The sequence below is a fragment of the Cyrtonyx montezumae genome, unplaced genomic scaffold (genome assembly GCF_038088225.1).
Source record: "Cyrtonyx montezumae isolate F1298 unplaced genomic scaffold, pur_monq_1.0 scaffold_7, whole genome shotgun sequence".
NCBI classification, from domain to species: Eukaryota; Metazoa; Chordata; class Aves; order Galliformes; family Odontophoridae; genus Cyrtonyx; species Cyrtonyx montezumae.
The window spans coordinates 21,871,303-21,888,187 of record NW_027072078.1 but is presented as its reverse complement, the minus strand read 5'-3'; the positions used below and the strand labels follow the sequence as shown (position 1 = coordinate 21,888,187).

Genomic DNA, 16,885 nt, shown 5'->3' with positions numbered 1-16,885 from the left:
GTCTCCGTGAGAGGGGACAGGAGGTGCCGCGGGCACTAGGAGCTATAGTTGTGGCAAGGACGTGCCTCGCTGCCCGGCCCTGGCCCTGCTCCAGCACCCAGTTTAATGATGGACAAACCCCCCTCCAAGCCCCTGCAGGGGGCACTTGGAAAACAAGCCCAGTCTGGAGCAGGGCCAGTGGGGAAAGATCGGCCCCAGGGCACCACTGTGCAGTGTGCACACGCATGTGAGATGTTCTTGCAGAGATGTTTTTGCATGTGCAGCGGTGAGGATGGGACCCAAGGGATCACACGCACCCAGGCTGGGCTCTGTGACTCAGTATCCCCACTTTCAAAGGAAGCTGCAGCTATGGGTAGGGAGTTTCAGTGCAGGGAGGGATGGAAGAGGTGGACTGAGGGGCTTGGATGCATGTCAGTGTCCAGTCGACTGTCCCTTCACAGGGAGGGGGGAAGGTTTGCTAAGCAAGGAAAAATCCCCGAGTGGAGGGGCCGGGCGCGAGAAGGGCCTTACATGGGCATGGGAACGGCTTCGTGCTTCCCAGATGATGTCTGTGCGTCTGCCCCAGCCCCACCAGTGCCGCCCACAGGCTGCGGGCACACAGCCAACCCCGCCTGCCACCTCTGTCCCCATGGCCACCCCAGGGTCCCCAGCACACACACCCCTTCCCACTGTACCTCATCCATGTGGAGTTTTAGCTGAATGGGGCCAGGAAGGGGACAGCAGAAGGGGTCAGGGCACGTCCCCCCACAATAACTTGTGGAGCGGCCACAACAGCACTGAGGGGCTCCAGAGCCAGCAGCAGCGAGGAGTGCTGCAAGCTCAGCAGCATTTCCAGGGCAGGAGGAGGAAGTACTGGGGCACAGAGCACCACAAACCCTGGGGGAGCCCCATTCCCCAGTTCTGGGGGCTCAGGGGTTAAATGTGAGGGGCTTCAGGTGGACACAGGGCCATTTTCTCCCTGTGCCAGGCCCCCTCCCCACGCATGCCCTCCCTGGAGACCCTACAGTAACATGCAGTGTGAGTCAGCTGGCTGCTCGCCTGGCCTGAGGAGCCCCTCCCTGGGCACTGGCCCAGCGGAGCTGCACAGAAGGCCTTGGCCCCATGTATGCCCCCCCCAGCAGCACCCCATGGGAGGTTTGCCAGCCTCCAGCAAGCACAGGAAGGGTGACAGAGGCTCACAAACTGCAGCCAGCCACGGGCTTCCCTTGCACACAGAGCCAGAGCCCTGGGTGCAATAACGTACCAGTACAAAACCCCATATCAGCTACCTGAGAATCCTCATCAGACATACACATAGGTGCCACAGATGCCACTCCAACCAGTCAGCAATGTGAGCACCCACCCAGTAGGGATATGGACCCCAGTACCACCTCCAAACATCTATAGTCCCTCCCATGCAAAGTGGGGCATGCCACGAGGTGCCAGCCTTACCTTGCTTTGGCACTTGGTGTGGCAGGAGAGCTTGCAGCCTGCAGGAGGGGAAAAGGAGTCAGAGAATGCCACAGGGCTGCCCACAGGGGCTGGGTAGGGTGGCTCCCAACGAGGGACACAGGTAGCATCAGCACCGGGCACAGAGCACAGAGCTGCTCACTGTGGGTGCACGGGTGCACACACACACAGCCAGATGCACGCACACCACATGCATGACCCATCCACCCACAGTGACAGTGTGCCAAAGGCACGGTGACTGCTCACCCCAGTGCATGCAAACACAGCTTGTGATCTCTTGCACATGCACACGTTGAGCACGTGCAGCTGTGCACACGCACAGTGCAGCTGTATGGGATGCTGACCCACCGGCAATGCCAAGCAACCCCCAGCGTGCCACCTCAAAGGGACACGAGGGTCCCTGTGCAGCATGCCCCATGGCCACCTCCCACCCCCCCCCCGAGGCCCTGTCCCCCCCGGGATCATTTCCTGCAGTGCAGGGAACACAGGAAGCCACATTGTTCCCGCGACCTGGAGCGTTTCCTCCCACCACCCCTCGCACGGGGCTCAGCATCGCCACACACGTGTGGTGGGACACGTCACCGCGTGTGCCACCGGGGCCTCGAGGGGGACAGGGCCACGAGCGTCCCGGGATGACACCGCATGCATGTATGGGACATGGCTGCATGCTCACTTGCACGCTCGGCCACGTGGGCTCACAACCACGTGCAGAAGCGTGCCAAAGCATCGCTGCATCCTCTTGCTCACGTACACGTCCCGCCCCCCTCACCTCGGCAGGTGCTGCCCTGGCGCGTGATGGCCTGCCGGCAGATCCCACACGCCTTCACCTTCTTGAAGCTCGTCATCTTGAAGGCGTGCGCCTTGGGGGACTCCAAGTCCTGGGGCTGCGGGACACGGGAACAAGTCAGCACGAAGTCCCCTGCCCCGCTCCGTGACGATCTCTGCCCTACTCAGCTTTCCTCTGGGCTGGGTTCTGCCTCCATCCGCTCTCACCACCCCGAGGTAACCCCCACCTCGTGCCTGCCCGGGCCGCAACACGACGGGGATGGCAACGACCACCCCCGGAGCCGCGGCCCCTTTAAATAGTCTCTGCCGCCCCCTGGCGGTGTGAGGGGCTGAGCACTTGAGTGTGCGTGTGAGCACACAGGAGCGTGCACACGCACGGACACCCACGTGCACACATGTCCGCAAGAGGAAGTGTGGGTGCATGCACACAGATGTGTGTATGTTCTTCCATGCGTGCACACACGCGTGTGTTGGCGTGTTCCTGCACACTGCAGTGTGCATGCATTTGTGTGACTGTACGACTGTGCTTGTGTGTGTGCAAGCACACGTGCGCACGTCTGCAGGTCTAGGTGTGTGAGCACGTCTGAATGCATCAAGAAGCTTGTGCAAATCGGCGTGCAAGCAGAATGAGCGTGCACATACATACATGTGCACATATGCACACACACATGCACTTGCATTTTTGTCAGTGTACAGTGTATGTGCACATGCACACCCAAGCTTGCACACACACCATTGGTGTGCATGCAGAGGGCACCACAGTGTGGGTGTGTGCTGGGCTGGGACGTGGGGGGGGGGGTACATTATGGGGAGTGTCCCCACAGCCACGCTGCCACCCCATAGCCCACAGGAGCTGTGAGTCTGGGTATGGGGACAGCAGGACATGGGGACAGCAGGGCACAGGGATGCTGGCACAGTTATGGGATGCCAGATAGGGGGGACAGCCCAGACTGGGAGGGGGGGGGGGGGATATCCATAGCAGTGTGCCAGCCATGCCTGCCCACCCACCCATCCACTGCCAGATGAAGATGTGAGAGCCACAAATACGCCTTTTCACACCAGGACTAATGGGATTAAGGCAGAGGCCCCGCAGCCCCCCACCCCCTCGGGCCCAGCACGCCTCACCGCAGGGAGCACCCAAGTGTGGGTACCACCCCCCTCCTGCCCCAGTTTCCCCAGTACACACATGGGGACACAAGGTGGGGGCACAAGTGCCATGAACACACGAGTGAGTGCACCATGTGCACATTCTTATGTACATCCCCCCCTAGCAGCCATTGGAAAAGCCCCCCCATGGCTGCCCAAGCCCCTGGGCTCAGTTCCCCCCCCTGTCAGGGCTCCCACGCCGCAGTTGCTGGGTGACAGCAAGGCCTCCCGATGCCATGAGCTCGTATGCATATGCAAAGTGTCCCCCCCCCCCCACCGCTGCAGGATGCCCCGGGAATAGGCAGTGCCCCCCGCTCCCAGGGACCCCCTGGGGATGCCAATGTGTATCCCGCACGCACATCCCCACCGCAGCCCTCACTCTGCTTTGTTAATGGCAATTATCCTCATTAGGGAAAGCGCAGCCCCCTCTGTTCCCACCCCATGGAGACCCCCTCCATTTGTCACATTGCCAACACGCTGGTGGGGGTGTCCCCAGCCCATGGTGCAAACGGGACCCGGCTCCTGGCTGGCAGGATCTGAGCATCATCCCTGTCCCCAGGGCTGGGGGACACTTCTGGGGTGTGAGGACCGCCTGGGGATGTCACCTTGAGACCTATGTCATCCAAATAGAGGGGATGGTGTGGGGCGGCGGGAGATAGACATCCCAACCCACGGCCCCTCAAGCAGAGGGACTCAAGGATGATGAGAGGGGCCCCATGGACTGGATGAAGCCCCGGGGAGAGGTGCCAGCTGCATGGATGCCTGGGTTCACTGCCCAACACTGCAGAGAGGTGCGGGCCGGAGGGGGGGGGCTGCCTCCCCCGGGGGACCGGGGCACCCTCCTACTTCATCCGCTTTGCTGGGGCTGCAAAGCCGGGCTGGGGGTGGGGGACCGGAGTCCCGGCCCAGAGCATGGGGCACCCCGCAGCACAACTGGCCCGAAGGGTGGGGGTCCAGACCCGCAAGCCCCCAGCATTCCCCAGCAGCTCCCAGTTTGCCCAGCTCCCCGCCTCCCAGTGCCAAGGGACGGCGGACTCCGAGGACCGCAGTGGGATCCCGAATAGCCGTAACAGCCCCCAGTCCCAATAACACCCCCTCGGACATCCTCTCTCCATCCAGCCCAGCGTCCCTCACTCCCCCGGCCCGCTCCCCACCGCCACGCAATCCCGGGCTGCTGCCCCCCCGCCCCAGTCCCCGCCGCTCACCGGATGCCCCCACCCCTGGGCCGCCCCCACCGCTCGGTGTTGCGGGGGGTGGGGGGTCCCAGTGCCAGCGCAGCGCTCCGTCTCGCTTCTCCCGACCCGCTCCAGCTCCACCACCGCCGCTTACCTCCCCCCCCCCCCGCGAAAGCACTCCCCACCCCGCGCCCCCTGATCCCATAGCCGTACCCAAAGCAGGCAGGAGAGGCACAGCCCGGTCATGCTGCCCCGCCGCACCGCCCGCAGCCGTCCCGCTCGCTCCGCCCGCCCGGCCCGCCCCCGACTCCCCCCAGCCCCCGGCCCCCATATAGCTGGGGGACAAAGAGGGGGCAGCGCCCTCCCGCAGCAAGCCCCCCCCCCCCCCGCAGCACCCACCGCTGAGCCCTGGGGAACGAGGCTGGCAGTGAGACCCCCACTCCCCCTTCCCCAAGAGGCTGTGGTGGAGTGGGGGGGTGGGGGGGGGGATGCGATTGTCCCCTGGGTGGTCCCGGGATGGGAGAGCCGGAGAGGGAGCAGCGCTCTGCCAAGGCTGCGCAGAGCCGGGGGCCTCGCAAGGGGGGGCAGGACGGGAAGAGGCTGGGCAGCCCCTCAGCTCTACAGGGTGGGATTGGGGTGCTGAGCGGCACCCCCCCGCAGCCTCAGGGGGAGGAGGCCGGCGGTGACTCCCGCAGCCTTGCGCTCAGGCGGGTGGCAGCACGGGGGTGGGTGAGTCAAGGCGGCAGGGGACACGCAGGGCAAGGGATGGAGACAGCGGGGAGCACCCGTCCGTGAGCGCACCCCCATCCCCCTCCCCTCCCACCCCCATCACTACAGCCTCTTGTTGCCCGCAAATGAAAGCCCCCGGGAAGAGCGGGGTCCCCGCCCCCCATAAATCACTGCGTCCCATTCAGCTCCGGGACAAGCCTGGGACTCGCAGAAGGGAAGGGACGGGGGGTGCAAGCGACGAGGATGGGGGGGCATGGGGATGCTGCCCATCAACGTGATTTAGGGTTCATTTTCTTAGCGGGGGGGGTGGGAGGGGACACTACACAGAGAGTCCCCCCATGGGTATCAGCGACCCAGGCACACACCCCATCCTCCCACCCCCTTCCATGCATAGGGCTACATAACAGTGTCATCGGTGGGTTCCTGCCCAGGGCCACTGTGTCCCCAAGCAACCCCCGCCTGCTTCCAGCAGCAGTGCCCCCACACTGCCCTTGGGTGCACATCCTGCACACACATCGGTGTATGCCACGTGTCCCATGCATGGGCATGGGGACATGCCCCACATGGGGCACCCCACACCAGAGAGCTCACATACACATCCCATTCAGGGGCACAGAAGGGGATGGGACTCCCGTAACAGGACAATGGGGGGACAGGGTGCTGCGTGGGTACCAGTGTCCCCCACGCTGAGTGATGGTGGGGACAGGGTTTCCCCACACGGGGTGATCTTTTGGCACAGGGATCCTGCACTCATTGGGTGCCCTCAGGCACAGGGCACTTTGCTGAGAGCAGGGATGCTGAGCACACCTGGCATTGTATAGGAACAAAGGATGTGCCCCAGTGCTGGGTGCTTCATAGGGTCCCCTCACAGCGTGCACGGGGTTCCCCCATTCTAGGTGCCGTAAGGACAGAGAGATCTCAGCAGATTCCTGTGCATGGAGCACTGTGCAGAAATCCCAGCAGATCCCTCATGCCAGGCACTGCAGGGGCACAGGGATGCAGGTTATAGAGTGGGGGGTGGGGGGTGGGTCACAGTGCTGTGCCAGGGGAGACACAAGGAGGGACAAAAAGGATGTGCCCCCACCCCCTGGTACACTCACACACACACACACACACACACATACACACACGGTTTAACCCCTTGATGCCCGCAGCCAGATGCCCCAACCCCTCCCCCCCTTCTGTGCACCCCCAGAGAGCTCCCCAGCTCCGTGCTCCCCCTGCATCCCCCACCCTGACCCAGGACACCCTGCATGCGTGGCACTGCTTACCTCAGTGTGTCGGCAGGCGCGGCAGGGCAGGAGGCAGGACACCAGGTATTTCCCCCAGCGAACCAAGGTGGCAAAGCACCAGCTCAGGCGGGTCATGGTGCCCCTTCGCAGGGGTCACCCAGCCCATGAAGGGGCACTGATGGCAGGGGGGAGCCAGCCAAACCCAGCTGTGCCCCCCAGCTGTGCTGGGCTGCAGTGCCCAGGATGTGCCCAGGAGGTGCCCAGCAATAGGCACGGGGCTGTGCAGCAGTGGGCTGGGGGCTGTGGTCCCACCAGGCCCTGTCCCCCCCCCGCTGGTCCCCCAGTGTCGCCTGCGCGCTGGCAGCCAGGCAGGGAGCACCGTGCCCGCCCATGTCCTGCAGTGCTTGGGTGGGAGCCAGCTCCGCCACGTTCCCCCACCTCCTCCTCCTCCTCCTTCCCGTTCCCCCTGCACGCTTGGATTAATCCCCCCCCACCTCGTGCCTTTGTCAGCCTCCCTGCACACACCAGGTCCTGCTGTGGGGTGGGTGCTGGATGCCGGCAGTGCCCCCCCAGCCCCTTTTCTTGTAGATGTGTGAGAGCTGTAAAGCTCTCTGGGAGCAGTCCCATCTGCGCACCCAGCTCTGCCTCAGTTTCCCTCTGGCACTTCCCAAGCCACAGGAGGGGATTGGGGATCCCTGCCATCATTCAGGGCCCCCCCTGCCCCAAGACCCCAAAACCTCATGGTAGGAGCAGATGGGAGAGGATTTGGGGAGTCCTCTATGTGTCCCAGAGTGGGCAGAGGGATGGCATTGGGAGTGGGGGGGGACCAGGGCGCAGCCCCACGCTCAAGCAGCAGAGAGGTGACATCACCACTGGCTGCACTGTCCCCCACCCCCATTTAATTAATTAGCAGATGGCCCCCGGGCCCCCCCCCCTCCCCTACGCTGTGCAGCGCCAGGCCTGTGCGGGGCCATTAGCGTTATTGGCTGCGCTGAGCCAGGCATCGTTAATTGAATTGCACCCACGCCAAGGGCAGGCGGGTGATGTGTGCCCCCTTCCCCCCCCCCCCCCTCCCTCCAGCCCACCAGCACACTCCCTCAGGGATAGAGACACTGATAATGGGTGAGACCCCAGGAGAAAGGGAGCTGGGGGTGGGATGCTGGGGGGGGTCCACGGCACATGTGTGTGCATCCCCCTAGCACATGGTCCCCCCAGTTCCGTTGTGCCACCTGGTAGGGTGATGTGGGGTGATGGGGACAAGGGGGGCACTGTCCTGTGCTGGAGGGCACCCCACATCCTGACATTCATCAGAAACGCGGCCAGCCCCCACTCAGCACCACTTCCTGCTTTCACTTCAGTGCCGAGCTCAGGGCCTGGCTGGAGGAGGTGGTGCTCCTGGCCCCGCTGGCGTTAAAGGTAGGGGTATGGGGTGATGTGGGGGCAGGATGTAGGGGGTCTGTGGGGGCCTTCTGGGGAGGGCTGCTCCTCCCAAGGGGTCTCTGTATCCAAGGGATGTTGTTCTTGGAGGTTTTGGTGCGGGGGTGTCATTGTGGCAAGGGATGTGGCAGCTCCTGTGCCTGTCCTGAACTGAGCATGGTTCCTTGAACCCTCTGCAAAAGCTGGAGGAAGTCACCCAGAACATTCCCAAACCATATGCCTCCCTCAGTCATGGGAGGGATTGGGGTCCCTCCAGGCCTGGCACTATGCTTCCCCCACCCCAGAACACCAGGCAGGAGGGCCTGGTAGGGGAGAGCCCACGAATCCAGCACCCCAAAACCTGGGAGCTGGGGCTGGGAGGGGGGGGGAGTCAGAGCTGTAAGGCTGTGGGGCATGGGGAGGGGACCTAGCCACCCCCATCCTGAGCACTTCCTCCTGGCCAAGGTACAAAAGGAGAAGGAGTGTGAGTGTGGGGAGCAGCAAGAGGACGGCAGCACCCAGCAGCACCTCAGCTCCCCAGGTAAGCAGTGGCTCACCCCACGGGAAACTGAGGCATGGGCATGGGCATGGGCATGAGCAGGTAGAAGGGAACACACATCCAAGGGCACCCAAGGGCACTGGAACAGGAAGTCAGGCGTCCTGCTGTTCCCCCCTGCCATGGCTGGCCACCACCTATAGCAACCAGCCCTACAGATGTGCTACCCCATGGGCACTGCCCCTCGACCTCTCCCGGTGGTGCCACACCCCCAGCTCTGCAACCCCTCACCAAGCCCACGATGCTCTCAAATGCCATGCCAGCCCTGCAGGCAGCACACTGCAGCAGGAGACTTTGCCTAGTGAGGGGCTCAGTTTGAGGGTCTGCATGTTGTGGGCTTTGTGCTCTCTCTTTCTGATGAGGGAGGGGGAATCAGGAGCCCCATGCACTGACTGTGAGGTGAGCAAGGGAAGTGAGAGCAGAAGCAAAAGCAGTGATGGAGACAGGGTGGGGGGATCAGCCTCTGCAGCACCTGAGGAATGGGGCAGAGGCTTAGGATGAGCTGGGCATGCTATAGGGCAGACCCCATGAGCATTTTGGGACAAGGCACATGGATAGCCAGTGGGGCACAGGATGGAGCACCTTGCTCATGGAGCTCATGAATGGAGTGGCATGCACAGGGAAAGGGGTGTCTGAGCCCACCCCCCTTCTTACCTTAGCAGAAAGCAGCCCCAGAGTAGAGCCAGGGGGGTAAAAGTCCCCATCTGAGGGGCAGTGGAAGGCCGAGATGGAATTTGGGGGTGCAGTGGAGCAAGCCAGCTCAACACCTCTCATGGGCGCCCCTGCCTTTGCAGAGCCCCAGAGCTAGAGCCATGGCAGGGGATGGGGAGCTCAGACGCGTCATCAAGGACCTGCAGAGTAAGTGTGCCAGCATGTCCCGTGCCAGCGTGTCCCCACGGGCACTCTCAAGCCATCCTGCAGCCACAGCCGCCTGTGCCCCTTGCTCCTGCTGCTCCGCTTCTGCATCCCTCTGCCGGTTCCTCTTTCGCCCTCGGGCAGAAATCCCCGAGCTGGGAGCCGGGAGGCTGCGGGGCTGGGCAGGCTGCCGGAGCCGTGCCAGCTCATCCCTGCCGCCCCGCAGAGACCGTTGCTGAGTTGAACCACAGCTACAAGGAGCAGAACCTGCCGGTGACAGATGGCAGCCGGGAGCTGCACAGCCTCTGCGCCCAGCTGGAGTTCCTCCTGCAGGTACTCCCTCCCCTGGGGGGCACTGGTAGTAGAGGGTCTCCATGCCAAGCATTTTGGGGGACCCTGGATGATGTCATCTGTCTGTGAGCATCCCCAGGGATGGACGCGTGGACTGTGTTCACCTCTATCCACACGTGGAGAAGGGAAACTGAGTCACGGAGCCAGCAAATGGAGCTGTCCCCAGTTCGACTGGGGGAGCCAGCTGAGTACTGTGGAGACAGGCCGGGGGGCACAGGCATCCTCCAAATGAGCCTGTGTCTCTTCCAGTTTGACCTCAAGGAGAAGAAGAGTTTCTTTGGGCAACGCAAGGACTACTGGGACTTCTTGTGCCAGGGCCTGGCTCAGCGCCGGCAGGAGCATGAGGGCATCCGCTTCGTCACCTCGCTGGACAAGGTGGGCACGGGTCAGCAGAGGGGGCTCACAGGGCACCCACTGGGTGGGCATGGTCACAGATGGTGACACATGGTGCACGGGCTGGGCTGGGCGTGCAGGTTGACGTGGCAGTGCTGCATAACCCATGCTCCCCTCCAGCTGAAAACGCCAGTGGGCAGGGGCCGTGCCTTCCTGCGCTACTGCCTGGTGCACCGGCAGCTGGCTGAGTCCCTGCAGCTCTGCCTGCTCGACTCCAAGAACCTCAGGTGAGAGCATGGGGAGCAAAGGGGTGGCTGCGCCACTGCAAGGCATGGTTCCCAGCTCTGTGTGCTCGAGTAGGGTGTGTGAGATTCTGTTCTGGTTGCAGTGAGTGGTACTATGCCCGTAGCCCCTTCCTGAGCCCGCAGCGGCGGGCTGAGATCCTGGGCATCCTGTATGAGCTGGATGGCATCACCTTCCACCTGGCCCTGTGCAGGGCAGACCTGGACACCGCCTGGCCCATGTTCTCTGAGTGAGTGCTGGACACACAGGGGGATGTTGAGGAGAACAGGGACACCTGGGGCTCAGCATTACATGGCCCTGAGCCCCATGTCCCCTCTAGGAAGCTGGTGCGGCCCAGTGTGGTGAAGATGGCCCCGCAGACAGAAGGTAGTGGCACAGGGGCACATGGATGTTCCGATGGCATCACCCAGCCCATTGCAGTGCCCCACAGGGTGCCAGCCTGTCACAGCCCACCAGCAGGGAGTGAGGAGGAGGATGATGTTGAAGCAGAAGAATATGGAAACGAAGACACGGAGCACAGTGAGAAGGAGGAGAACACGCCCAGCACTGCCGAGGCACAGCATAGCACCAATGGGGATCCCAACATGCCTCCAACACCCGACCCAGGGCTTACACCCAACTCCCCAACCCATAGTGGGATGGAGGCATCCCTGCGAGCGCAGGTGTCCCAGCTGCGTGCTGAGCTGGGGCAGCAGGAGGAGGCCTGGCGGGCGCTGGAAGCCCGGCTGGCATGGGAAGAGCAGCAGCACCGGCAGAAAGAGGAGCGCAGTGCCCGGCAGGTCCAGCTGTGGGCCCACGAAGTCGAGGCACTGAGGGAAACCAATGCCTTCCTCAGCCGAACGCTGGCCGAGGCGGCATGTGGTCCTGGGGAGCTGGCACAGGTGCAGGAGGAGGCTCGGCGGTGGCGGGAGGTGGCAGAGGAGCGGGCAGCACGCCTGGATGAAGCAATGGCAGAGGTGGCAGTGCTGACCTCACGCCTGCAGGAGTGCCAGGCTGCAGCGCAGGCACGGGGACAGACAGACGCCTCAGCCCAGATGGCCGCCCTGGAGGAGGTGCTGCGGCGGGCTCTGGAGCTCTCCTGTCACCCACTGATGGACAATCAGGAAAAGGGGGACTGTAGCACAGCTGCCGGCATGGCGATGGTATGGGAAAGCATTGGGGTGTCCCAGTGTGGGATGTGGGTCTAAGAGGCCTGAGCCCTGCTTATCCCACAGCGCCTCGCAGCCCTGGTCTCAGCAGCACAGGAAGAAGCTTTGCAGAGCAGGCAGCAGATCCAGGCACTGCGGGAGGAGGTGGTGCAGCTGCAGGAGCAGCTCAGCAGGTGGGGAGGGGACCCATTGCAGGGTGCCCTACACGCTGCAGGGGTCACCCCCTGGTGCCCCACTTTGACCCAGGGGATGGGCAGTGAGGGAGGGATGTGGGGAGGGAGAGAGGAGTTGGGAAGGGAGGGAAGTAAAAGTTTGGGGATTGGAGAGGAGGTGGAGGGACAGAAGCATCAGTGGGCAGAGGGATGGGGGAATGAATCTGGGGTGAGCAGATGGAGGGAGAGATGAGTTCAGGGGGATTGGATGTGTGGGCAGAGGGATGAAGAGATGAAGCTTGGGTGAGCAGATAGAAGGAAGGAAGGATGGATGGATGGGTGGATGGATGGGTGGATGGATGGATGGATGGATGGATGGATGGATGGATGGATGGATGGATGGATGGATGGACGGATGGACAGACAAAGGGATGGCTTTGGGGAAGGATGGATAGACAGCTAGGAAACAGGTCGGTGGACGTCAAGATGGCTGTGAGGATGGAGAGCTGGATGGATGGAGAGGCAGCCACCAGAGGGACAGGCAGACCTTCTCTCCACCACCTCCCCGGGCCTGGGCTCAAAGGTGCCATGCCTGCCCCAATGCCAGGGCTCGTCAGGACGGGGAGCGCTGGGCATCAGCCCTGCAGCGGACACAGCGGGAGGTGCAGGAGCGGGAGGCCATGCGTGGTGCAGAGCAGGCACGACAGCAGGAGCTCATCCGCGACATGAAGGGGCGGCTGCTGGAGCTGCTGCGGTGAGAGCAGGGTCCTTCCCCCTTCACCTGCCCTCTGCACACATCTGCCATCCCCTCCAGTGGGTGTGCAGCCTCACACACACAATTGCTCCCAAAGCCCTTTGCCCAGAGGAGGGCACCAGAGCCCAGGGAAATCCCACTTGCCACCTTGGGGAGGCTTGGTGCCCATCTTGGGTGCCCAGTGTACATCACCCACACGAGGGCATGTCCCCAGACACCTAACACTGCGTGGACAGTGCAGAGACAATGGCAGTGACACTGTCATACGTGGGTTATGGGATAAATTTGGGCACAGCTAGCAGTTGCAGAGGGGCTGTTGCACAACGCCTGTCAAACACAGGAGCACATACACACGTAATGATTTCATATGCAACCCACCCGCAGTGGCCTGCTATCCCACCAAGGATGACATCCTCACCCCCCCTTCCTGCAGGGAGAAGGATGCCCTGTGGCAGAAGACAGAGGGCATTGACCCGCAGACACCCAGCCCTGCACCCCGCGATGTGGGGCTGTGCTCCCGCTGTGGCAAGGATTTCCGCCTGCTGTCCCGGCGGTACAGCTGCAGGTGGGCACAGGAGGACACCAGAGAATATAACAGGGTCACCGGCCACCACCACGCACCTACCGTGTGCTCTCTCACCAGGCTGTGCCAGGGCAAGGTGTGCCACACATGCTCCGTGGACATGGGGAAGCAGGGGCGATGCTGCCTGCTCTGCTACCAGCAAAGGCACCCACAGGCTATGTGAGCTGGGAGGACATCCAACCTGCTGTGCCCAGGACGTGGGTCTGGCAGGTAGGTCCTGCTGCTCTGGTTTTCAGGGTTGGGATATCTTTTGCATGGCTGGTCCATGGAGAAGGAAACAACCCAGTGCTGATATCCCAGTGGCTCTAGTGTCATCAATCCGTCGTTGCTACTTTGAAGCCTTGAAGGGCAGTAGGAACAGGCACACTGCCATGGGGAAGTCTGAGCCCTCCTTAGAGGGACTGCCAAGGCCAGGCTTTACCCCATCCTGTCGCAGGGAGGATGCAAGGGGAGAGGGCTCTTGGCCAACAGCCTTGGTTTCCTGCCAGGCACTGCTTGAGCAAGAACCTTCCCAGACATAAAGGTGATGGGTTGGCCCTGCTCTCCTGCCTTGCTGCCATGCTCAACCGCCTGTTCTCCCTGTCCAACCTAGCTCTTCCTCCCTGGGTGCCAGGGACCCTCATATCCTGTTCCCAGCCTCACCCATATCCCACATATCCCTGATGTCCTCAGGATTAAGGATCCCAGGAGGCTGTAGTACGGATGACAGAAGGGCAGCATGGGACCCCCATGAAGAGATGCTGGGGCAGGCACCATGATCTCAGACACAGATGGGGTGACAGGAGGAACCCAAGATGGGCCACAACCCCCTCTTTGCTCCAGTACCAGCCCCAGTTGCCCAAGCTAGGGAGGAAACACTCCCTCCGCCCCATCCTGGTTGTGTAAGGGGCAGGTTCCCGGCTCTTTGCACAATGCAGTGCTCTGGGCAGGGGGTGTCCCAGGTGCCATCACCTTCATGGGTTGCAGGGCGGAGACAGGGCTGGCTCAGTGTCATCAAGGGCAGGGAAGGGCCACTAAAGGATTTTGCATGGATTTGTTTTATTTGAGTTCAAATGGGTATTGGGAAAAGGGTGGTGAGGGTTTGACCCCAGCTGTGTTCCCAGGTGGGCAGAGGTACAGAGACCCCATGCTAAGAAAGAACCCAGTGGTGGCACCAAGTGACACCAGGATGTGGTCCCCTTGGGGGATACACAGGATACAAACCCTCTGCAACAGCCTCTTGGGTAACAACACTTTCCTGCACTCATCATCAGGAAGTGCCATGGCTAAGCAGTGCCCTGGGGACGTGCCCCAAGCCCTCCTGCCACCCCCCAGTCAACAGGAGCCATAGGTGTGTGAAAAACTTGCCACCTCCTTTATTGCTGAGCAGCCACCATTGCCACACCAGGGCCGTGATGTCCCCGAAGTCATAAGATTTACCCCAAAGCACAAGGAGGGTGTGTGGTGTTCAGCATCTTTCCATCAGGAACCCCATGCTGATGCACTTTCGCACGTGCAGTGTGAACATTTACGCAGTGACACCCATCCATGAGCCAGGGTGCCGTGCCTACTGCCCAAGTCTGTATCTTGGGTTAGGATGATGGAGTGCGTGGGGTGCCAGGACTGCATGCACCAGGTCTGGGAAAGCAGTGGGGCTCAGAGGGTGGTGGAGGTGTTGCCAGAGGTGGAGGTGTAGGAGGTGCGGCCGTAGCGTGCCACAGCATCCTTGCTGATGAAGCCCCGCTGTGCCAGGATCTTGAGGAAGCTGTTACGAAACTTCTGCCCGATGAAGGCATATATGATGGGGTTGATGCAGCTGTGGGCAAAACCAAGGACCTGCGTGATGGAGAGAGCCGTGTCGATGTGTTTCCTCCTGTCGCAGGTCTCGGCAATGGCTCGCGTCCTCATGAGGGTATCGCTCACCAGCGTGACGTTGTAGGGCAGCCAGCAGACCAGGAAGACCAGCACCACAGCTAGGATGACTTTCATGGCACGCTGCTTCTGGACATTCTTGGTCTGAAGGAGAGTGTGCACGGTGACACCATAGCAGAAGAGCATGACCAGGAGGGGCAGGGCGAAGCCAAAGGTCTGCGGCAGCACCCGCAGCACCACCCTCCACTTGGTGGTATTCTCATTACCAATGCGCTCGTAGCAAACCGTGCCATTGCGGTCTGAGACAAACGCCTCACGGAACAGCAGCACGGGCAGGGAGAGCAGCACCGAGAACACCCAGATGCCCACACAGACAAACTTCACCCAGTGCCTCTTCTCGGTGGCAGCACGGGTGGCGTAGACAATGGCCAAGTAGCGGTCTACGCTGATGCAAGCCAACAGCAGGATGCCACTGTAGAAGTTGGATTCCTGCAGCACTGAGATGGCTTTGCAGATGACGGTGCCAAAAACCCACTCATGGGCCCAGTAGGCAGCCCAGAGAGGCAGGCTGAGGGCGAAGAGCAGGTCAGCCACAGCCAGGTTAAGGAGGTAGATGTCGGTGACAGAGCGGTTCATGTGGCTGGAGGTGACCACCAGCACCACCAGCCCATTGCCCACCATGCTGAGGAGGAAGACCAGGCAGTAGATGAAGGCCACCAAGTACTTGTTGGCAACGGAGCCTTCGTTACGACATGGGGAAGAGGAGAGGTCGATATCAGGCAAAGCCAGGCTGTAGTTGCCGTAGTCAGAGGTGTAGTTATATAAGATGTCAAAGAGTTCATCAGCATAAAATGTCCCCATTTTGCCTGCAAAGCACAAAGCAGTGTGGGCTCAGGGCACCTCCAGCACCTCCAGCTCCATTACCCTCCCATGACCCACAACCTCACCATACAATGAACAGGATCACGCCTGGATACCCCCACGTGTCACCCTGCACAGCAGTCCCGTATGCACCACTTCACCTCTTCCATCCCCTCCAGGTTCATCCCCCATGAAGGAGCACTCCTGAGTCCCCCCGCTTGGTGTGAGTCCTTTGAACTCTGATGCTCTCCCTAAAAACCATTCCCAAGGCAGCTCCTTGAGCGCACCACAGTACCCAGGGCAGAGGAGACTGCTTCTCCTTGCTGTGTTTTTGGCTTCGCCTTCTGATTCCCCACCCAAATTCCCTGCAGTTCCTCTGGGGCCAGATTTCTGCCCACAGAAGGGGAAGTCCCCATTTCCTCTCCTAACCCCACACAGAAAACTACTTGGGGATACCGGGTCCCCCTAAGAGTTACTCTATGCAGAGTTGGGGATATCGCATACAGAGCCCTCCCTGCACCCCTTGCCCACATAAGCAGGGTACCCCATCCCACCCTGAAGTGAAGCATCCCGGGCACTCACCCACCACTCGCTGTCTCTGCTGCACCCCAAATCTTCTCCTTTTCCCAGCTCTCAGATTTGGCTGCTCTGAGGCCTGGCTGAAGGCTGCCACAGGCTGTCCCTGGCTGTCACCCCAAAACAGAGCCCCCAGGGAGTGCGGGGACGTGGACCCACTGCTGCCACTGTGTTCCACACCTGTGCCGGATCCAGAGCTGGCACCGCTGCTTTATGCAGTGCAGGGAGGAAGCAATGTTGCAAAACCTTCTGCAGTGCGAAGAGGAAGCGGCAGTTGAGGGGACACCTTCCTGGCACCCCCAGCCTAGGGCACCCTGCATCCGGGGTGCATGGGCTGCTGCCTGTTTTTGAGGCTCTGCTAGCCATGGGGCTTCACTACATCCCTGTGGGTGCTCCTATACTCCAGGGACACCCCCGTAATATTCTGAGGCACTCTCACATCATCAGTGACACCGCAGCTGGAGGAGGAAGCCCACTGGGGTGACACTTTGGGGGCTCCGTAGCCCTGTGGCATCATCCCACATGCAGGCACTTCCCATTCCAGGGCACTCCACCCCGCTCCCTGCCTCTCCCTACATTCTAGGGGCCCTGGGGACACCCCAATGCTGCGAGGACCCGCACGCCCCGAG

The 16,885-nt window shown here is 61.8% G+C and overlaps 2 protein-coding genes across 4 annotated transcripts; one reads left to right on the top strand and one right to left on the bottom strand.

Moving 5' to 3' along the window:
• The first annotated feature begins 7,869 nt into the window (after nucleotides 1-7,869).
• RUFY4 (RUN and FYVE domain containing 4) lies at nucleotides 7,870-13,231 on the top strand. 3 transcript variants are annotated; one of them, XM_065750699.1, is made up of 12 exons: nucleotides 7,870-7,933; nucleotides 8,399-8,474; nucleotides 9,284-9,347; nucleotides 9,571-9,677; nucleotides 9,945-10,070; nucleotides 10,209-10,315; nucleotides 10,417-10,560; nucleotides 10,651-11,473; nucleotides 11,546-11,652; nucleotides 12,239-12,385; nucleotides 12,819-12,950; nucleotides 13,029-13,231. In XM_065750699.1, the coding sequence occupies exons 3-12, from the start codon at nucleotides 9,302-9,304 to the stop codon at nucleotides 13,129-13,131; spliced, it is 1,842 nt and encodes a 613-aa protein (XP_065606771.1). In that variant the 5' UTR covers nucleotides 7,870-7,933; nucleotides 8,399-8,474; nucleotides 9,284-9,301; the 3' UTR covers nucleotides 13,132-13,231. The 3 variants fall into 3 exon arrangements, with proteins under 3 accessions (XP_065606771.1, XP_065606770.1, XP_065606772.1); XM_065750698.1 differs by having other exon boundaries at nucleotides 12,819-13,231; XM_065750700.1 differs by lacking the exons at nucleotides 12,239-12,385; nucleotides 12,819-12,950.
• Nucleotides 13,232-14,281: 1,050 nt separating this feature from the next.
• LOC136057607 (C-X-C chemokine receptor type 1-like) lies at nucleotides 14,282-16,420 on the bottom strand. Its single transcript, XM_065750376.1, has 2 exons — nucleotides 16,263-16,420; nucleotides 14,282-15,685 (listed from the first exon to the last, which is right to left on the bottom strand). Exon 2 carries the CDS (start codon nucleotides 15,678-15,680, stop codon nucleotides 14,604-14,606), a length of 1,077 nt encoding a protein of 358 aa, XP_065606448.1. The 5' UTR covers nucleotides 15,681-15,685; nucleotides 16,263-16,420; the 3' UTR covers nucleotides 14,282-14,603.
• Nucleotides 16,421-16,885: the final 465 nt, after the last annotated feature.

Bases quoted from the DNA above. Each gene is read 5' to 3' on its own strand.
- RUFY4 (XM_065750698.1), top strand. From the start codon at position 9,302: ATGGCAGGGGATGGGGAGCTCAGACGCGTCATCAAGGACCTGCAGA. The intron at 10,561-10,650 runs GTGAGTGCTGGA...TGTCCCCTCTAG, and splicing joins GCCTGGCCCATGTTCTCTGA to GAAGCTGGTGCGGCCCAGTG. The intron at 11,474-11,545 runs GTATGGGAAAGC...CTTATCCCACAG, and splicing joins CAGCTGCCGGCATGGCGATG to CGCCTCGCAGCCCTGGTCTC.
- LOC136057607 (XM_065750376.1), bottom strand. From the start codon at position 15,680: ATGGGGACATTTTATGCTGATGAACTCTTTGACATCTTATATAACTAC.